Source organism: Protobothrops mucrosquamatus, unplaced genomic scaffold, assembly GCF_001527695.2.
Source record: "Protobothrops mucrosquamatus isolate PMUCROS unplaced genomic scaffold, P.Mucros_1.0 scaffold784, whole genome shotgun sequence".
Taxonomy (NCBI): Eukaryota; Metazoa; Chordata; class Lepidosauria; order Squamata; family Viperidae; genus Protobothrops; species Protobothrops mucrosquamatus.
In genome coordinates, this window is record NW_015387052.1 from 477,406 (window position 1) to 492,375 (window position 14,970).

Sequence of the window (14,970 nt, forward strand, 5' to 3'; positions counted from 1 at the left end):
TAATTGGGCATCTGTTATTTCTGTTTTGGGAAAGTAGTGCATTAATGCCCACTCTCTTAAAGTATTTCAATATTTTCAATATATTCTCAACTATTAGCTGGTTATTTTATGTCATTTGTCACATTTCTCTAATATGGGAACTAATATGAAACAAAGTAAATTAGTACTATGCTTTCTGCTGCACCTTGAGCATAACTTAAAATTGTATTTTTTTAAATCAGCGACCATTATGATTACAGTTACACATGTTTATATTTTCAGTATTTGAAGTCACTGATATTTAGTGTGTGAGTATGACAGAATATTAGAAGAAAGGATAAAGTTTTTTAACCTGAGGTTCATTTATATAATGCCAGATTTTCAGTACTATATTATGTGAGATAAGTTCAGTAATATGCAAATTCTTTATTGTGATGCTTACTTCTTTATGAGGTTTATTGCTAATAATTGTAGAAAAAAATTGAAACATTTGTAAATGTGTATGTCTCTAATTTTCATTTAGTAAATGCTGGAATCAGTACAAAAGAGGTAATAGGACCTCTTAAGAAAGCTAACAATGCATTTTTTAAAAATGTTTTGGATAGATTTTCATGGATCTCCATAGTGCCAGTAATGTTGTTCTTCAAGTCTTGACCCAAGCTACTAGTCAAGATACTTCTGTATTAAAACCAGCAGAGGAACAACTGAAACAGTGGGAGACACAACCAGGTTTCTATTCAGTTTTGTTGGTAAGTTAAAACAATGAAGTTACATTTGTTCAAGTACCTCTTAATCTATCTTACTTTTTTTTCTCACCCTTTCGCTATTTTTCTATAAGGAATATATATTTGTATCTATCATAGTAGTTCCTCAATAGACCCATATTACAGAACAGATGTTTGTGCCTTGCATATGTCAACATATTTTTGGGAATCAAAGTCAGAACATTACTCAGTAGTAATGTGAACCTTAAGCCTATGCCAGTGATGGCGAACCTTTTAGAGACCAAGTGTCCAAAAAGTGGCCCCTGCCCTGTCCCCGCTCCGCCCCACTCTGCCTGCCCGCAGGGCCACTCACCGCCTCCAGGGCCCACTGCAGATCGCCCAGGCAGCCCAGCAGCGCCATGGTGGCCACGCCCTCTGCTCACACCCTGCAGCATCAACTGTGCGCGTTGGGGCGTGAGGGCAGAGTCTTGTCTATGCTGCCTGGCTGCCATGTCCTTGGCTGCGCTGCTCTGCGTGGGCCACGCTCGGGGGCGACTCTCCTCCAGGGGGGTTGCTGGTGAGGAGGGGGTCACGGGCGGAGGCAAGGCTAGGTTAACGGCACGTGTGCCCACAGAGAAGGCTCTGAATGCCGCCTCTGGCACCCGTGCCATAGGTTCGCCACCACTGGCCTATGCTATATATTTTATTAGCCAACAATTATAGGATTTGCTAAACTATACAATTTTTCTTTGTATATTATCTGCTACCACAAAATTTGAGATACAGATTCTTGCAACTTTGTACAATGTCTAATTCTAAGACACACCATATATAGTTATACTAAACAGTTATTTGTTTCTTACAGAATATATTCACCAACCACAATCTGGACATAAATGTGAGGTGGTTGGCTGTTCTGTACTTCAAAAATGGAATTGACCGCTATTGGAGACGAATGGCAGTACAGTAAGAAATACCTTTCTAATCTCTGTCATCCCTGCAGTTGTACTTTTAAAAATAATATTGATTTCCTGATTTGAAGTAAGCAGTGCTAGCAATCGATTACCCAGATAACAATGATCTCGGAAGCCAGATCTCTTCCTTAAACATAATTTGTGCAGTCAGTAGTTCATGAATGAAGGCAAATATATGTGTCCCAGGATAATATTGCAGGATCCAATCTGAATCAGTCAACAGGACCAAAGGTTTTTCCAAGCTTTCAGACTCATGCTGGAGTCCATCCTCAGAGAACATCTCATCTCCAGGATGTGAGAATAGCCCAGTGCACCCATCCTGTAGATTGAGAAGTTTCCTGAGGATGGGTCAAGCACAAATCCGAAAGCTTGGAAGAACAAACCTCTTGCCCCGGTGACTGACTCAGATTGGATCCTGCAGTCAGTAGTTCACTTGCAGTCGTCTTCTTTTTTCCACTGGAAAAAAGAAGCTCTGAGCTTCTTTCTTAGATCTTCAAGGTTATTATAATATGATAGCAGTTATTTTCAATAACCTCTGTCTCCACATATATAAGCAGAAAGGGATAAATGTTTGGGTTATTCTGCCACTCTCCTGATCCCTGCATTTAGCAAACAGCAGACTTCCTAACTAATGACTATAAATTTATTTCAACTCCTCATGGCAGAAAGTCACAAATTAACTCACTCCTTTTCTTGTAGTTTTGCTCAGTTCATCCTCTGTATTTCAGAGATATATTGTCTTTTCTTCTCATCTGCTATATCACTTTTTTCTTCCCCTGAAAGCTTAAACTCTCATTTGCTACTCTTAAACCCTTTGATATATACAAGTGAAATTAAAAAAATAATATAGTAAAAAATTATAAGCCTCTTTTCTAAGACAATTTCTGTGAATATTAGCTATTTGCTTTTCTTTTTAATTTAGTTTATTTTGATTCTGATTAGTATTTTTTAATTAGTTTACTTCAAGTTTTAATGAACTTCACAGACCCCCAAAATTTAAAAACATTTAGTAATAAGGAAAATAGTTAAATAATAAGATTGCCATTGGATGTACAGAATTATTGAATGTAATTTCTATTATCCTGTAGATGTCAGTGTTGCAACATATGAATTTTATAAAAGGTCTTATTTATTTTTAATATTCACTACATTCATATGTTTAAAGCACATTAGAAAACTTTATCCCTGCTTATATTTGTAATATTAATTCATCTTTTTTCACTATTTTTATCTTGTTACACATTTTGTCAAGCAAATGTTCTCTTTGCTTAAAAAGTGACAAGTCTTTGAAGATTTTTCACAAATATAGCAGTTGTGTGAAATCCTGAAAAATACAATCTAGAAGGGAAATTTGTTTTTACAACAACATATACTAAGACAGTGATGGCGAACCTTTTAGAGACCGAGTGCCCAAACTGCAACCCAAAACCCACTTATGCATCGTCGGGTGCCGGGTGGGTGTGGCCCATTGGGTGGGTGTGGCCCATTGAGTGGGTGTGGCTGCGGTGGTAACAGCAGACTGGGTGGGACTAAAAAGTTCAATCAATCAATTCCAACTTTGCAAGATCTTTTTGTGTGTGAGAAGTTGAAATTGATTGATTGAACCTTTTTTTTTGTACACGGTGGTGGAGGCCTAAAGCGAAAAGGTTTTATAAAACCCAGCTGAAGGCCTAGGACTGGGGCGATGGCGCGTGTGCCCACAGAGAGGGCTCTGAGGGCCACCTCTGGCATCCGTGCCATAGGTTCGCCACCACTGTACTAAGAGGTACTTGTTATCTTGTTTCCAAGTTCATCTGAAGTATTAATAAAACATAGAGACAAGTATTGCACTAAGAAGGAGCAAATAGTTTTTGAATCCGGATCTGTGTTCTTAGTAAAGGAACTTTTAATCAGATTCCCCTGTACTATAGATATTGTTAAAATTTAAAGTTTTCAACTACTATTCTTTGCTCTTATTTAGAATCTAATGAGCTAAGGTTGATTAACTCAAGATATTTCTCTTTTGAATTTATATATTTGGGTCCAAATATCCTACACGCTCTTTGCATATATTAATATATTGTATAAAGAAAGTTGTTATAAGGTCCCCTAGTTCAGCACCATCATAATTTTGACCAGTTACTGAATGAGGATTGTTAACTTGAGGATTACCTTTATAGTTAGAAATGCATTACTGTAAAATATTCTACAGTATTGCATTATTCTTGCTGATCATAGAAACCTCTCTAAAATTTGCATGGTAATTTCTAATATAGGTTTTAATTTTCCAATAAACAGTGCTCTGTCAGAAGAAGAGAAATCTACTCTGCGTGCAGGACTTATTGCTAATTTCAATGAACCAGTAAATCAGGTTAGTGCTAATGTGAAAATTGGATCTCCGAGGCTGTATTCTTTTTGTGAATTTTTTTTTAAAATTAAGGCCCATCTATTCCGTGCGGCCGGGTTTTTTACGGGTGTGTTTTTAGAACAGGCCTGTTATTTAATTCGATTTTAAAACAAACTATTTATTTATTATTGTGGTTTTTAGTATCGCCTGTTCACCGCCCTGAGTCCCGCAAGGGGGATAGGGCGGTATATAAATTTAATAAATAAAATAAATAAATAAAATGGGTTCAATTTTATGTTTCTAAGAATAGATTTAAAAGTTTATTAGCATAATCATCAAACATTTTACTCTGATTCATGGCATTATTTGAAACCTATTATTTTGTAAGTGTTATAAGTTGCTCCAATTGAAGCAGGGCGATATATAATTTCCATCTTTATAAATCAGATTAAAAACAATCAATAATACTATTTTTGGGACAGTGATATTCTTTCTGTATAAATGATGCTGAAGTGCATTCTGGGCAGAGTGGGGAAACAGAGACTTCCTGATGACTATGTAGGGGAAGGAGACAACTAACAAAACTCAGGTTGTTTTTTCCATGTTGTGTATAGTCAGCATACAGGTACAAGAAAGGTATCAGGATAGGCTTGGAGTCTCTCTATAAGAATATAATGTAGAGGCGCTAGGTCAGCCCAGAGAAGGTCACCCCATATTGTTATCAGATCCAGTGTTCCTGAACCAAAGTCAAGTCATAATGTACACTTTTTAAATAAGTTTTATGTGTCATTTCTAGAGGGTATATAAACTCTAATCTTCTGGGCTTTGATTGTAATTATGTATGCACTTTTGAAAGAAAAGTGTGACATCGGTAGAGTGACCATTTACTGTCATTCGTAATCATAAATCCTTTATTATAAAGGACAGTCAATTATTTCAGGTTTATTTAATTATTTTTCTTTGGTTTTGCTCTTGAATTTTCCCTTGTAAAGCATGAGCACTTTTTAATCTTTATGAACCATTCAGATTTATTCCTTTTTTAGGTTTTTCCTTTATGTTTTTTTCAAGAAAATATGATCACACTAGATAAGCATATTGAGCCCTACTTGGCCATTTTGGAATTAGCTGTTCTAAGAAGATATTGTGAAACATGCAAGAGATTTTGAGTATAGCCATCTCAAACTCAAAAAATAACTGTTTAGAGCTCAAAACAGGATTATTTCTTTATAACAAAACCCACAATCTTGTGGCATTTTAAAAATTATTGATAGTACTAAAAAAATCCCTAGAACAAAAGTATACTTCCACTTTGCATTCTGTGTTTATAGCATATTGAAAATGTTTTTATTTATTTATTTATTTATTTATTTATTTATTTATATTTATATTTATATCCCGCCCTTCTCCTTGCGGACTCAGGGCGGCTAACAACCAGATAAAATACAAAATATCAAACTACAGATTAAAACTTAATTAAAAGGCAGATATTAATAATTGGTCTAATTAAAATTATTTTAAAACCCCCTCTAAAAATTTTCCCCTTTTTTAAAAAAATAGTAAGGCTTTATTTGAAAAAAGATAGGCAAGAAAATTGCTTTATGTTTAATCATTGAATAGGCCCATCTAGCCCAGTAATAATATCAGTATTAACTGGAAGTAACTTTTCAGGGATTTAGTGCAAAACATATCTAACTCAATCTGAAAAAATCTGAAAATTAATCTTGAAATTTTCTAATTCTGAGATTAGTCACTCCTTTTCCACCAACTATATCAGTTACTCAAGTCCTATAATTATTTGGAGAAAAAACCCCATTTATTTATATCTCACCTATATATGAAGAAACATTGATCGTTAAAATATTGCAGTAACATTCTTTCATCAAAGTTAATTTCATCAAAATTAATAGTACTTCATAAAAAGTAGCATTAGATTTCTGTGTGCCAAATACTTTCTACAGAAATGTACATTATCCTTCTCTGTTTTTACTACATATACAGTATATTTTCTAGTTGTGTCTTCTCTTATTTTTGATATGTAGATCATAAATTTCACTGACAAAGTAAAAATCAGAAAATACTTTAGCTGCATAGTGTGCATTTTATATGCCCTCCCCCTAGCCCTGGGACAATTAATCTCCAGTCAAAATAGTGCCATCTGCATAGAAGAAAATATATGACATGGAGAAACCCCTAAGGCTTGTGGATGTACAAACATATTTTAGAAAAATAGAATAAATCCAAATGCAGTTGCAGCTGTGTTCAGTAATCATGGAAAATTAATTCACTATTTTGGGGAGAAAACGTTGAGAAAGAAAATAATATTTTGTATAGACTGATTAGGGAAAATAAGTGAGATAGTTCCATACTACACTATTTTCTTTCTGAGTCTGTTTGTGTTAACTGTTTTATTTAGATCTTATAGCTTTAATCCTGGGTTGAATTATTTTTTCTGCAACTTATGACAGTGTTGCTGAATTTTCAATAGATGTGACTCTCTTTTGATTATAGCTCAGTATGCCTGCTAGCTTAATGTTGAATATTTTGTTTGATTGTCTTTGCAGATTGCCACACAAATTTCTGTACTGATTGCAAAAGTTGCTAGGCTGGATTGTCCTAGACAATGGCCAGAACTTATTCCTACCCTTGTAGAATCTGTTAAAATTCAAGATGACCTTCGCCAGCATAGAGCTTTACTTACCTTCTATCATGTTACAAAGACTTTAGCATCTAAACGGCTTGCTGCAGATAGAAAACTTTTCTATGATGTAAGTATGAAACTTTGCTTTATCATTTATATTGTTTGATTGCTAAAGGTGAACATAATTCAGAGTTGAATAATTTTGAATTCAAAATGCCTCTCTCTGGAATAAGATGATTTGGCCTCTTGGGGTTAGTTTTTAACCTTGAAATGGTTCTGTTTCTAATTCTATTTGGCCATTTTAATCTGAAAATGCTTCTGGTGAGGTCAGAGCAGCTTGCTTCAAAATCGAAGATTGTAATTTCAAGCTAAAAATAATTCAAATTCAAAACATTTTACTTATTTCTGCTTATTTTTTCTGCTCCTCAAAAAAAGAACAAAAACTTAGTGCTCAAATCTTCAGATTTAAAATATTTTTAAAAACCTTTATTATAGCTGATGAGGCACATTCATTTTTATTTATTTATTTATTAGATTTATGCACCACCCTTTTCATCTGAAAGTGGAATTTAGAGATCACGATGATATGTTCCAGAGATATCAGTAACTCCAAATTGTAGACAATGCTCAGTAAATGACAATTTTTAAGGCTATGATTTTAGGTTGGTTTAAGAATCTTCCTTTTTGAGGGGAATGAAAAATTTGGTGTTGTATACTAACTAGCATTTCAGCTTTCTGATTTGTCTAACTTGGCAAATATTTTTGGATGCTGAGAGAATATAAAAAGGTGTGGCAGAGAAATTCTGATCAGTTGTGAGAGGTACAATATGAAAAAATCAATGCCATACATTCAGACTTTGTGTAAGAGCTCATGTAGCTGTTTTGATGTTGGTTGTATCCAATTTAATTTTACTCATTAATAAAATTGCACTCCTGGTTGCACTTATTTAAACATGAACAGTTTACTAAATAAGACTTGCTCTGGGTAAATATGCTTATGTGTCCTGACAAACAGATCAAATTATTAAGCTAAGTTTGTAACTTAGGAACAGCTGGATTATACTTAACTTACTGAAACCTGTTGCATCTATATTTATTTTAACTATGAAGGTTTTTCAATTATATTTCTGCAGTTAGCTTCTGGAATTTATAGTTTTACCTGTTCCTTGTGGAATCATCATACAGATACATTCCTTCAACAGATTTGTGTTAGAGATGAAACAACTATGAGTAATTCATTAGAAAGAACTCTGTTATCATTGAAAGGTAATTGACAAAAATGTTATATTTAAAATATAGTATTATGTGAAATACAGTCTCAGGTTTTCATCTTTAGATAAGACATATACTGTCTTGGAGGAGGAAATTAGTTTAAAGAACTGATAAGTTTCTCAGGTTAAAAAAAAGCATCTTCCATTTTTCTTAAATTATAATTTGATCATCAAAGTTAACTCAAAATAGGAACCCTGGTGGCACAATGGTTAGAATGTAGTATTGCAGGCTAACTGCCCACAGTCTGGAGATTGATCCTGAAGGCTCTCAAGGTGAACTGAGCCTTTCATCCTTCTGAGGTTGGTAAAATGAAGACCCAGATTATTGTAAACTTTATAAACAACCCAGTGCTGTAAAACACTATGGAGTGGTATATAAGTCTAAGTGCTATTGCTAAAATTATACTGAACTTCTTTTTAAGCTTGACATGATCACTCAGATTTTTAATGGCATTATGTAAACTTCTCTTTTAAACACAATAAGTATAATATAGTGTTATGATTTTTCAAGATTTATATCTGTAATATATCCAAGCTCTCTTTGTTTCAAATTGTTTACCCACCAAATTACTAGTATTCTTTGTTCTAATTTACTTATGTATTTTGGCTGGAACTGATATATAGCTGATACATTTTAAAGCCTGCCGCTTTCTAGAGTATTTGAAAGAGTATATTGCAAAGGACAGAGATGGGGGGAGACAGGTGGGTTTGGCAGTCCCTTGGGCTGGGAGAGACCAAGCCCGGAATGGCTTGAATTGGTGGGCACTCACTTAATAACCCATGATTCTCAATTAACTGTGGCAATGGAGAGTGCTGCGATTGTGGTCACTAAGTGATGCAGTCACATGTTCTCTTGTTTTGCAACCCCATCCCTTCACAATGGAAATTCTGGTCCAGTTATAAGTCGAGGACTATCTGTAGAAATTTAAATAATAATAATAACAATATTTTTTTCCAAATGCTTTGATTAGTCCTATTGAGTTGTCAGACAAGGATAAATTTGTGAAAAAATTCTATACTCATACAATGACATTAAAAACCTTCTGAATTATTAAGATTAATGGATTTTATTTTTTTTACTAGTTCTTTATATATAAACTACAGTGCTAAAATTGTCCTGATAAATGTCAAAAGCTTTGAAGATATTTGATACTGAAAAACTAAAGTTGTAAGAGAATGTTGTGAATTATGATCATATTTAGATATTAAAGTTATCCTAAAAACTTTCCTAATGTGAATAAGCAGTATGCTTGGGTATGCTTCACGGTTGCTAAGTTTCTCTTCTCAGAGGAAAAACTAAAGTTAGTGTTTGAGTGAGATTACTAGCTGCTTCCTTTCCTTGTTCAGAATAAGACATAGTAATAGCAATAGCTTCACAGTGCTTTACAGCCCTCACTAAGTGGTTTACAGAGTCAGCATGTTGCCCCCAACAATCTGGGGCCTCATTTTACCAACCTTGGAAGGATGGAAGGCTGAGTCAACCTTGAGCCAATGAGATTCAAACTGCCAAGCTGCTGGCAGTCGGCAGTCAGCAGAATTAGTCTGCAATATTGCATTCTAACCACTGTGCCACCACGGCTAAAGAATGCTTCATTACAAACCAATAATTGGGATTTGATGATTAGCATTGTTTATTATTTTAGAAATATTGGGTACTATTGAATTTTAGACCAAAAAGCTAATGCATTTTATATTTGTAAGTGTATCGAAAATTGGAAGTTATCCTTTTCTTATTTTTTCCTTATTTTTTGCACCTTTCCCTTCCCAATTTTTTTCTTTTAAATTATTTTTTGTTGTTGCTTTTTATATTTTAATTCTTGTAGAAATTCAATAAAGTATATTAAAAATAAAACTAGGCCAATGAATAACTTTTGTGATGTATGAATAAGAATGTTTTAATTTTTCAGTGCTTCGCAAATTGACAGTTCATGGGTTTGTGGAGCCTCATAAAAACATAGAAGTGATGGTAAGTAAGTGTTTTATTTTTTGTAAATAAAGTAGCTATTCAAAAAGGGTAAAATACTGTATATTCTTAGATGTCTAAAGCTGTGTTTTGGCATAATGATAACACCAAACTCATACTGTTAAAGAGCTTCTGCTTGTATTTTCTTGTTGCACGAGTGGTTAAAACTGGAAGAAGTTTTTCCCCTATGGCTTGTACAACCATATGGTAGAATTCAAATTCTGTCTTGTTAGAAGAAAAGAAAGAGATCGTTCTTCAGGCGCAATCTTTCTTGGGCCTTTGAACATTGTGCTAGAATTGCACTCCAAAGGTAGACAGGGACAGGGAAAAGAAATATATTCTTTGTGTAGTTAATAATTTTCTCCTCGTCACATTAAAAATATTACTTTGATAACAATTTCATGAAGGGCTTTTAAAAACTCTAAAAGAGTGTGGCAGTAACACCTTTTCCAACTAACACATTTAATAAAAAAGACAAGCTCCTGAGCAGTACTCATTTCATCAGATGTATTGCATATAGACTAAGAGTCACTTTGCAACTGATCAAGTAAGCTGCAGCTCAGAAAAGCTTATGCTTTTAATAAGATGTGTTAGTTGGAAAACGTTTTACCAGACTCTTGATTTGTTGTTACTATAAATTAACATGACTCTCTTTCTACATTGTCTAGGAAGGGCTTCTGCACTTCACTCAAATATTTGAATTGTACTTTGTGTACTCCTACTATAAAGAGACATAGGCTTATTAATTTGTTTGATAGCTAAAATTATAAACAATTATGCCTTGTTAGTGTAACAAAATTGGAACCAGTAACTTTCAAGATATTTGGAAGTGTTATGTCGGAGAAAAGGATGAGAATCAATATCTAGCTGATAATTTTAAGAATGATCTATACTTGCTTTGTTCAAGATATCCTGTTCTTGTTCCCTTATCTCTTGCATTAGATGCTTTAGTGCAACAAATACAATTATTCTTTAAAGCAAATATAACACAATTTGCATTTTTTGCTTTTGCCTCCTCAAGGGATTTCTTCATGCAGTATTTGTACGATTAAAACAATTTTTGGAATGTAGTAAGTAATTTTTGACTTTGGGATACAATTCTATGTGTGTATGGACAGTCTGTTGATTTCAGAGATTTGAGTTTTCAGTAAATCCTTTTAGAATTTTCTTTAAACTTCTTGTCCAAACCATCTCTTAATGAAATACTTTATTATTGGCAAAAGTTGTGACATAAACAGACAATTTAACTGGTTTGTTTTCATGTTGTAAAAAAGATATAATTCAGATATAATCCCAATATATATATTAAAATAAATCTGGGAATTTCTTGTTAAATATAAGTGCATTTTATCTTCTGGTTGTACTTATAGTACCTTGCCTTCCATTAATATTTGAAGAATGGTGGCTCTAAATCTTAAGTTTAACTTAAGATTTAATTGAAAATTCACTCCTGGCAATTTCACTTAAGTCTTAAATAATACAGATCATTTTATCGATTTTATGTATGTATTTATCACATTTCTATGTTGCCTATCTCACCTCAGTGATTCTGGACAGTTTACAATAGAAACATAAAATTAATCTAAAAGCATTAATAAGAACAGAGTTAAAACAAAGTTAAGAACAAAGTTAAAATTAAAAGTAGTTAAAGACAGAGGGAGCCTCCTCATGTCACTGACCCCCCTCCCCCCAGGGTCGCATACCACTCTTCAACCCCCATTCCAATTGACCAAGCCAAGTCTTAACACTCTTTTGCAAGGCTGGAAGGAGGGATCCTGCTTCATCTCTGAGGATATGGTGTTCCAGACCATGGGGGCAATGGCAGAGAAGGCTTTCTTCTTGAATTCCCCCAGTCAAAACTCTTTCACTGACAGGATTCCCCAATATACCCTCTCTGATTGACTGGATGGGATGAGACAATGTGATTGGGGTGAAACAGTTCCTCAGGTAACCTGGTCCCATGCTATGAAGGACTTTAAAGATGATAACCAACACTTTAAATTGGTTATCCTATCAGAGGTCATCCAAAAATGCAACCAATGCTGTTTCTGTCCCATATCTCGGCCTGACACTTGACTGGAAGAGGTCCTGAAACCTGATTAGAAGAGATCCAGATAATCCTTCTCATCCAGGATCCTGTGGAGTTGATGTTAGCTCTAAGTGTATCATTCTCCTGCTTCTTCATTTCTAAATTATGGATTTTGCTACATTACATAAATCTGAATTTTTTTGGCAGTAGCTTTTAACAAATATTGATTCATTTGAATTAAATTCATAGGTCTGTCTAAGCATGACTGATATTTTTGTACTTAATAATATAAATTAATTTTATTTATCAGGTAAAAACATAGAAACAGATAATGCCTGTAGGGATCGGCTAGAAAAGACTATAATTCTTTTCACTAAAGTGGTAAGTTTCTGTAGCTGTTAATCTTTTGAAAATTTTTACCTAAATAAATTCTTAAGATTTTTAGCAACTTCTAATGTAACAATTATGCTATTATATTAATAATAATCAGTATTAGTAGACAAAATGTGGTTTTCATAAAGAACATAAAGATTCTGTGAAGAGAAAATAATTGGGGAATAATTAGAATTAGAGGCTACAATGAATTCATTATAAATGAAGTTTGCTAATTCCCTTGCAGGTCCCCAGATTCTGTATTTACCACAAGACTAATATTAGAAATATCTTATTGAAGTCTGTAGTTCTTGCTTCCTTATCTTGCTTAGCTGTTTGAGTGTTGATATTTGCCTAAAACCCAGAAAGGGAGGTTGAGTGCAAACAGCACTGATATACTTAAGCTTATTTCATGAATTTCATGAATTCTGGTCCAAATCTCCAATGTAGAATTCTCCAGAATCCTTCAAAATTACTTTGTCTTATCACCCAAACCACTTAAGGATATCTTTGACGTCTAAGCCGTTAAGTATTTATGGACTAATCTTTTCAACATATACGGTGGGTTGTTTCTTATGAGTCCCATAATGAACCAAAAGAAGTATCAAACCCTTTTCTTATGTACCTTTTGGTAGGAACTAGATTTTACCCACTTAGAAACATATTCGACGTCTTTCAAAGTTTACTTTTAACCTTTAGCTTTAAATAATTCTGTTAAATCTTAATAATCTGTTAAACATTAAATGCCAAATATGCCTGGTGTATTTTAAAATAAACCATTTGTTATTCTGAGAGTTACCTATATTACTTTGACCTATTACTACTACTACTACTACTACTACTACTACTACTACTACCATTATTTTTGGAGTGGTATTCTCATGTATACATATATATTTTCAACTTTTAGCTTTTAGACTTCTTGGACCAACATCCATTTTCATTCACGTCTCTAATTCAGAGATCATTGGAATTTTCTGTAAGCTGTGTTTTCACAGAGGCTGGAGAAGGAGTTGTTTTTGAGCGTTTCATTGTCCAATGCATGAATCTGATTAAGATGATTGTCAAAAATTATGCTTATAAGCCATCCAAAAATATAGAAGGTAATTTGTTTTTTTTTACTTCAGTGCTATTCATAATTGCTTAGCGCTTTCAAATACATGAGTAAAATACATATTTTCTTTTTGTGAACTATTTTGCTGCAGAAAGCAGTCCTGAAACTCTTGAAGCTCATAAAATAAAGGCATCATTCTTTACATATCCAACATTAACGGAGATATGCAGGAGGCTAGTTACTCAGTACTTCTTGTTAACTGAGGAAGAACTAACAATGTGGGAAGAGGATCCTGAAGGCTTTAGTAAGAAATTTTATTCTTTCAGTTTAATTTTACTTCAATGAATAGCATTCTGGTTTTCCAAATACCCACAAATAATATAAATAGCAAACAGTGTATATTGATATATAATTATGATTTCCATAAGATTTTGCTTATAAAGAGCTATTGTTTTAATATAAGTTTCATACTCGCACTCAAGAAAATGTGACACCAAAAGGATAAATATTAGATAGTTAAATAAAATTTTAATGTACTTTTTTCATATTATATAGTTGTTGAAGAAACAGGAGGTGATTCTTGGAAATATAGTATTCGGGTAAGTATGTGGCATATAATTTAACTTAAAACTTTTTTAAATATGAAAATTAATCAGTGAAAACTTTCTAACTACATGCTAAAGTCCACGTTCTGACAAAACCAGGAAAGCGGAGTTTTGTGTATAACAATCACTTAGCAATCATTGAAGTTATAGTGGACCTCCCTAGAGCTATTGATGACCTTTTTGGAAGTTCCAGTGCCCCAAGTGATCACATTTTGGGTACTTAGTAGCTGGCTTTATGACCATTTGCAGTATCCTACAATTACCCGGCTGCATTTTTTCCCAGTTTCCAATACTTATTTTTGGTTTTCGGCAAAAAATGCCCCTTGGGTATAGTGGATTCATTTAATGACTGCAGAATTCACTTAATGACCACTTTAAAAATGGTAAAATTGGGTGCGGTCACATGGTTACCCACTTAATGACCCCCACGACTTACGACCATGATTCCAGGTTCCATTATATTTGTATGTTGAGAATTGCCCCGAATCTAAAGACTATGCAATGTCTGTTGGGGGGGGGAGGATGTTATTTGTTTACTTTTTACATAGTATAGAACTTCATTAATGTTGACACCAGTTTGAAGATTTTCCAACTTGAATAAAACCTTGCTTATAAATTACTGTTGGAGTAATTGCTTCACACTCAGCAACAATAACATATAGTTTACATGGGGGTATCCAAAACAATAACTTAACTGGGAATGTGAAGTAGTGATAGCCTAAGCTATATTTAAACACATTTTCCTGTATTTCAGAACTTGGTTGTAAAAGTAGAGTTTGGTATACTGGGCAGTGAAATGATGCTTCACACAGTCACTCATGCTCTTGTCACCTCCCGCCTGGACTACTGTAATGCTCTCTACATGGGGCTCCCTTTGAGGAGCACCCAGAGGCTTCAAATGGTCCAAAATGCGGCCGCGCGGGCGGTGTTGGGAGGGACTCGTCGCTCCCATGTGACACCGCTGCTGCGCGAGCTGCATTGGTTACCAGTGGCCTTCCGGGTGCGCTTTAAGGTATTAGTTACCACCTTTAAAGCGCTCCATGGCATAGGACCCG

At 34.1% G+C, this 14,970-nt stretch overlaps 1 protein-coding gene across 1 annotated transcript in view; it reads left to right on the forward strand.

The window, feature by feature from the left end:
- IPO11 (importin 11) overlaps positions 1-14,970 on the forward strand; it is a 72,903-nt gene that overhangs the window by 2,908 nt on the left and 55,025 nt on the right. The window contains exons 2-12 of the mRNA XM_015818750.1: positions 585-728; positions 1,549-1,649; positions 3,935-4,007; positions 6,545-6,748; positions 7,755-7,887; positions 9,800-9,858; positions 10,877-10,925; positions 12,195-12,265; positions 13,167-13,359; positions 13,462-13,614; positions 13,866-13,909. Coding sequence (XP_015674236.1) covers positions 591-728; positions 1,549-1,649; positions 3,935-4,007; positions 6,545-6,748; positions 7,755-7,887; positions 9,800-9,858; positions 10,877-10,925; positions 12,195-12,265; positions 13,167-13,359; positions 13,462-13,614; positions 13,866-13,909 — 1,218 coding nt within the window. The 5' untranslated portion in view covers positions 585-590. The remainder of the gene's footprint in view (positions 1-584; positions 729-1,548; positions 1,650-3,934; positions 4,008-6,544; positions 6,749-7,754; positions 7,888-9,799; positions 9,859-10,876; positions 10,926-12,194; positions 12,266-13,166; positions 13,360-13,461; positions 13,615-13,865; positions 13,910-14,970) is intronic.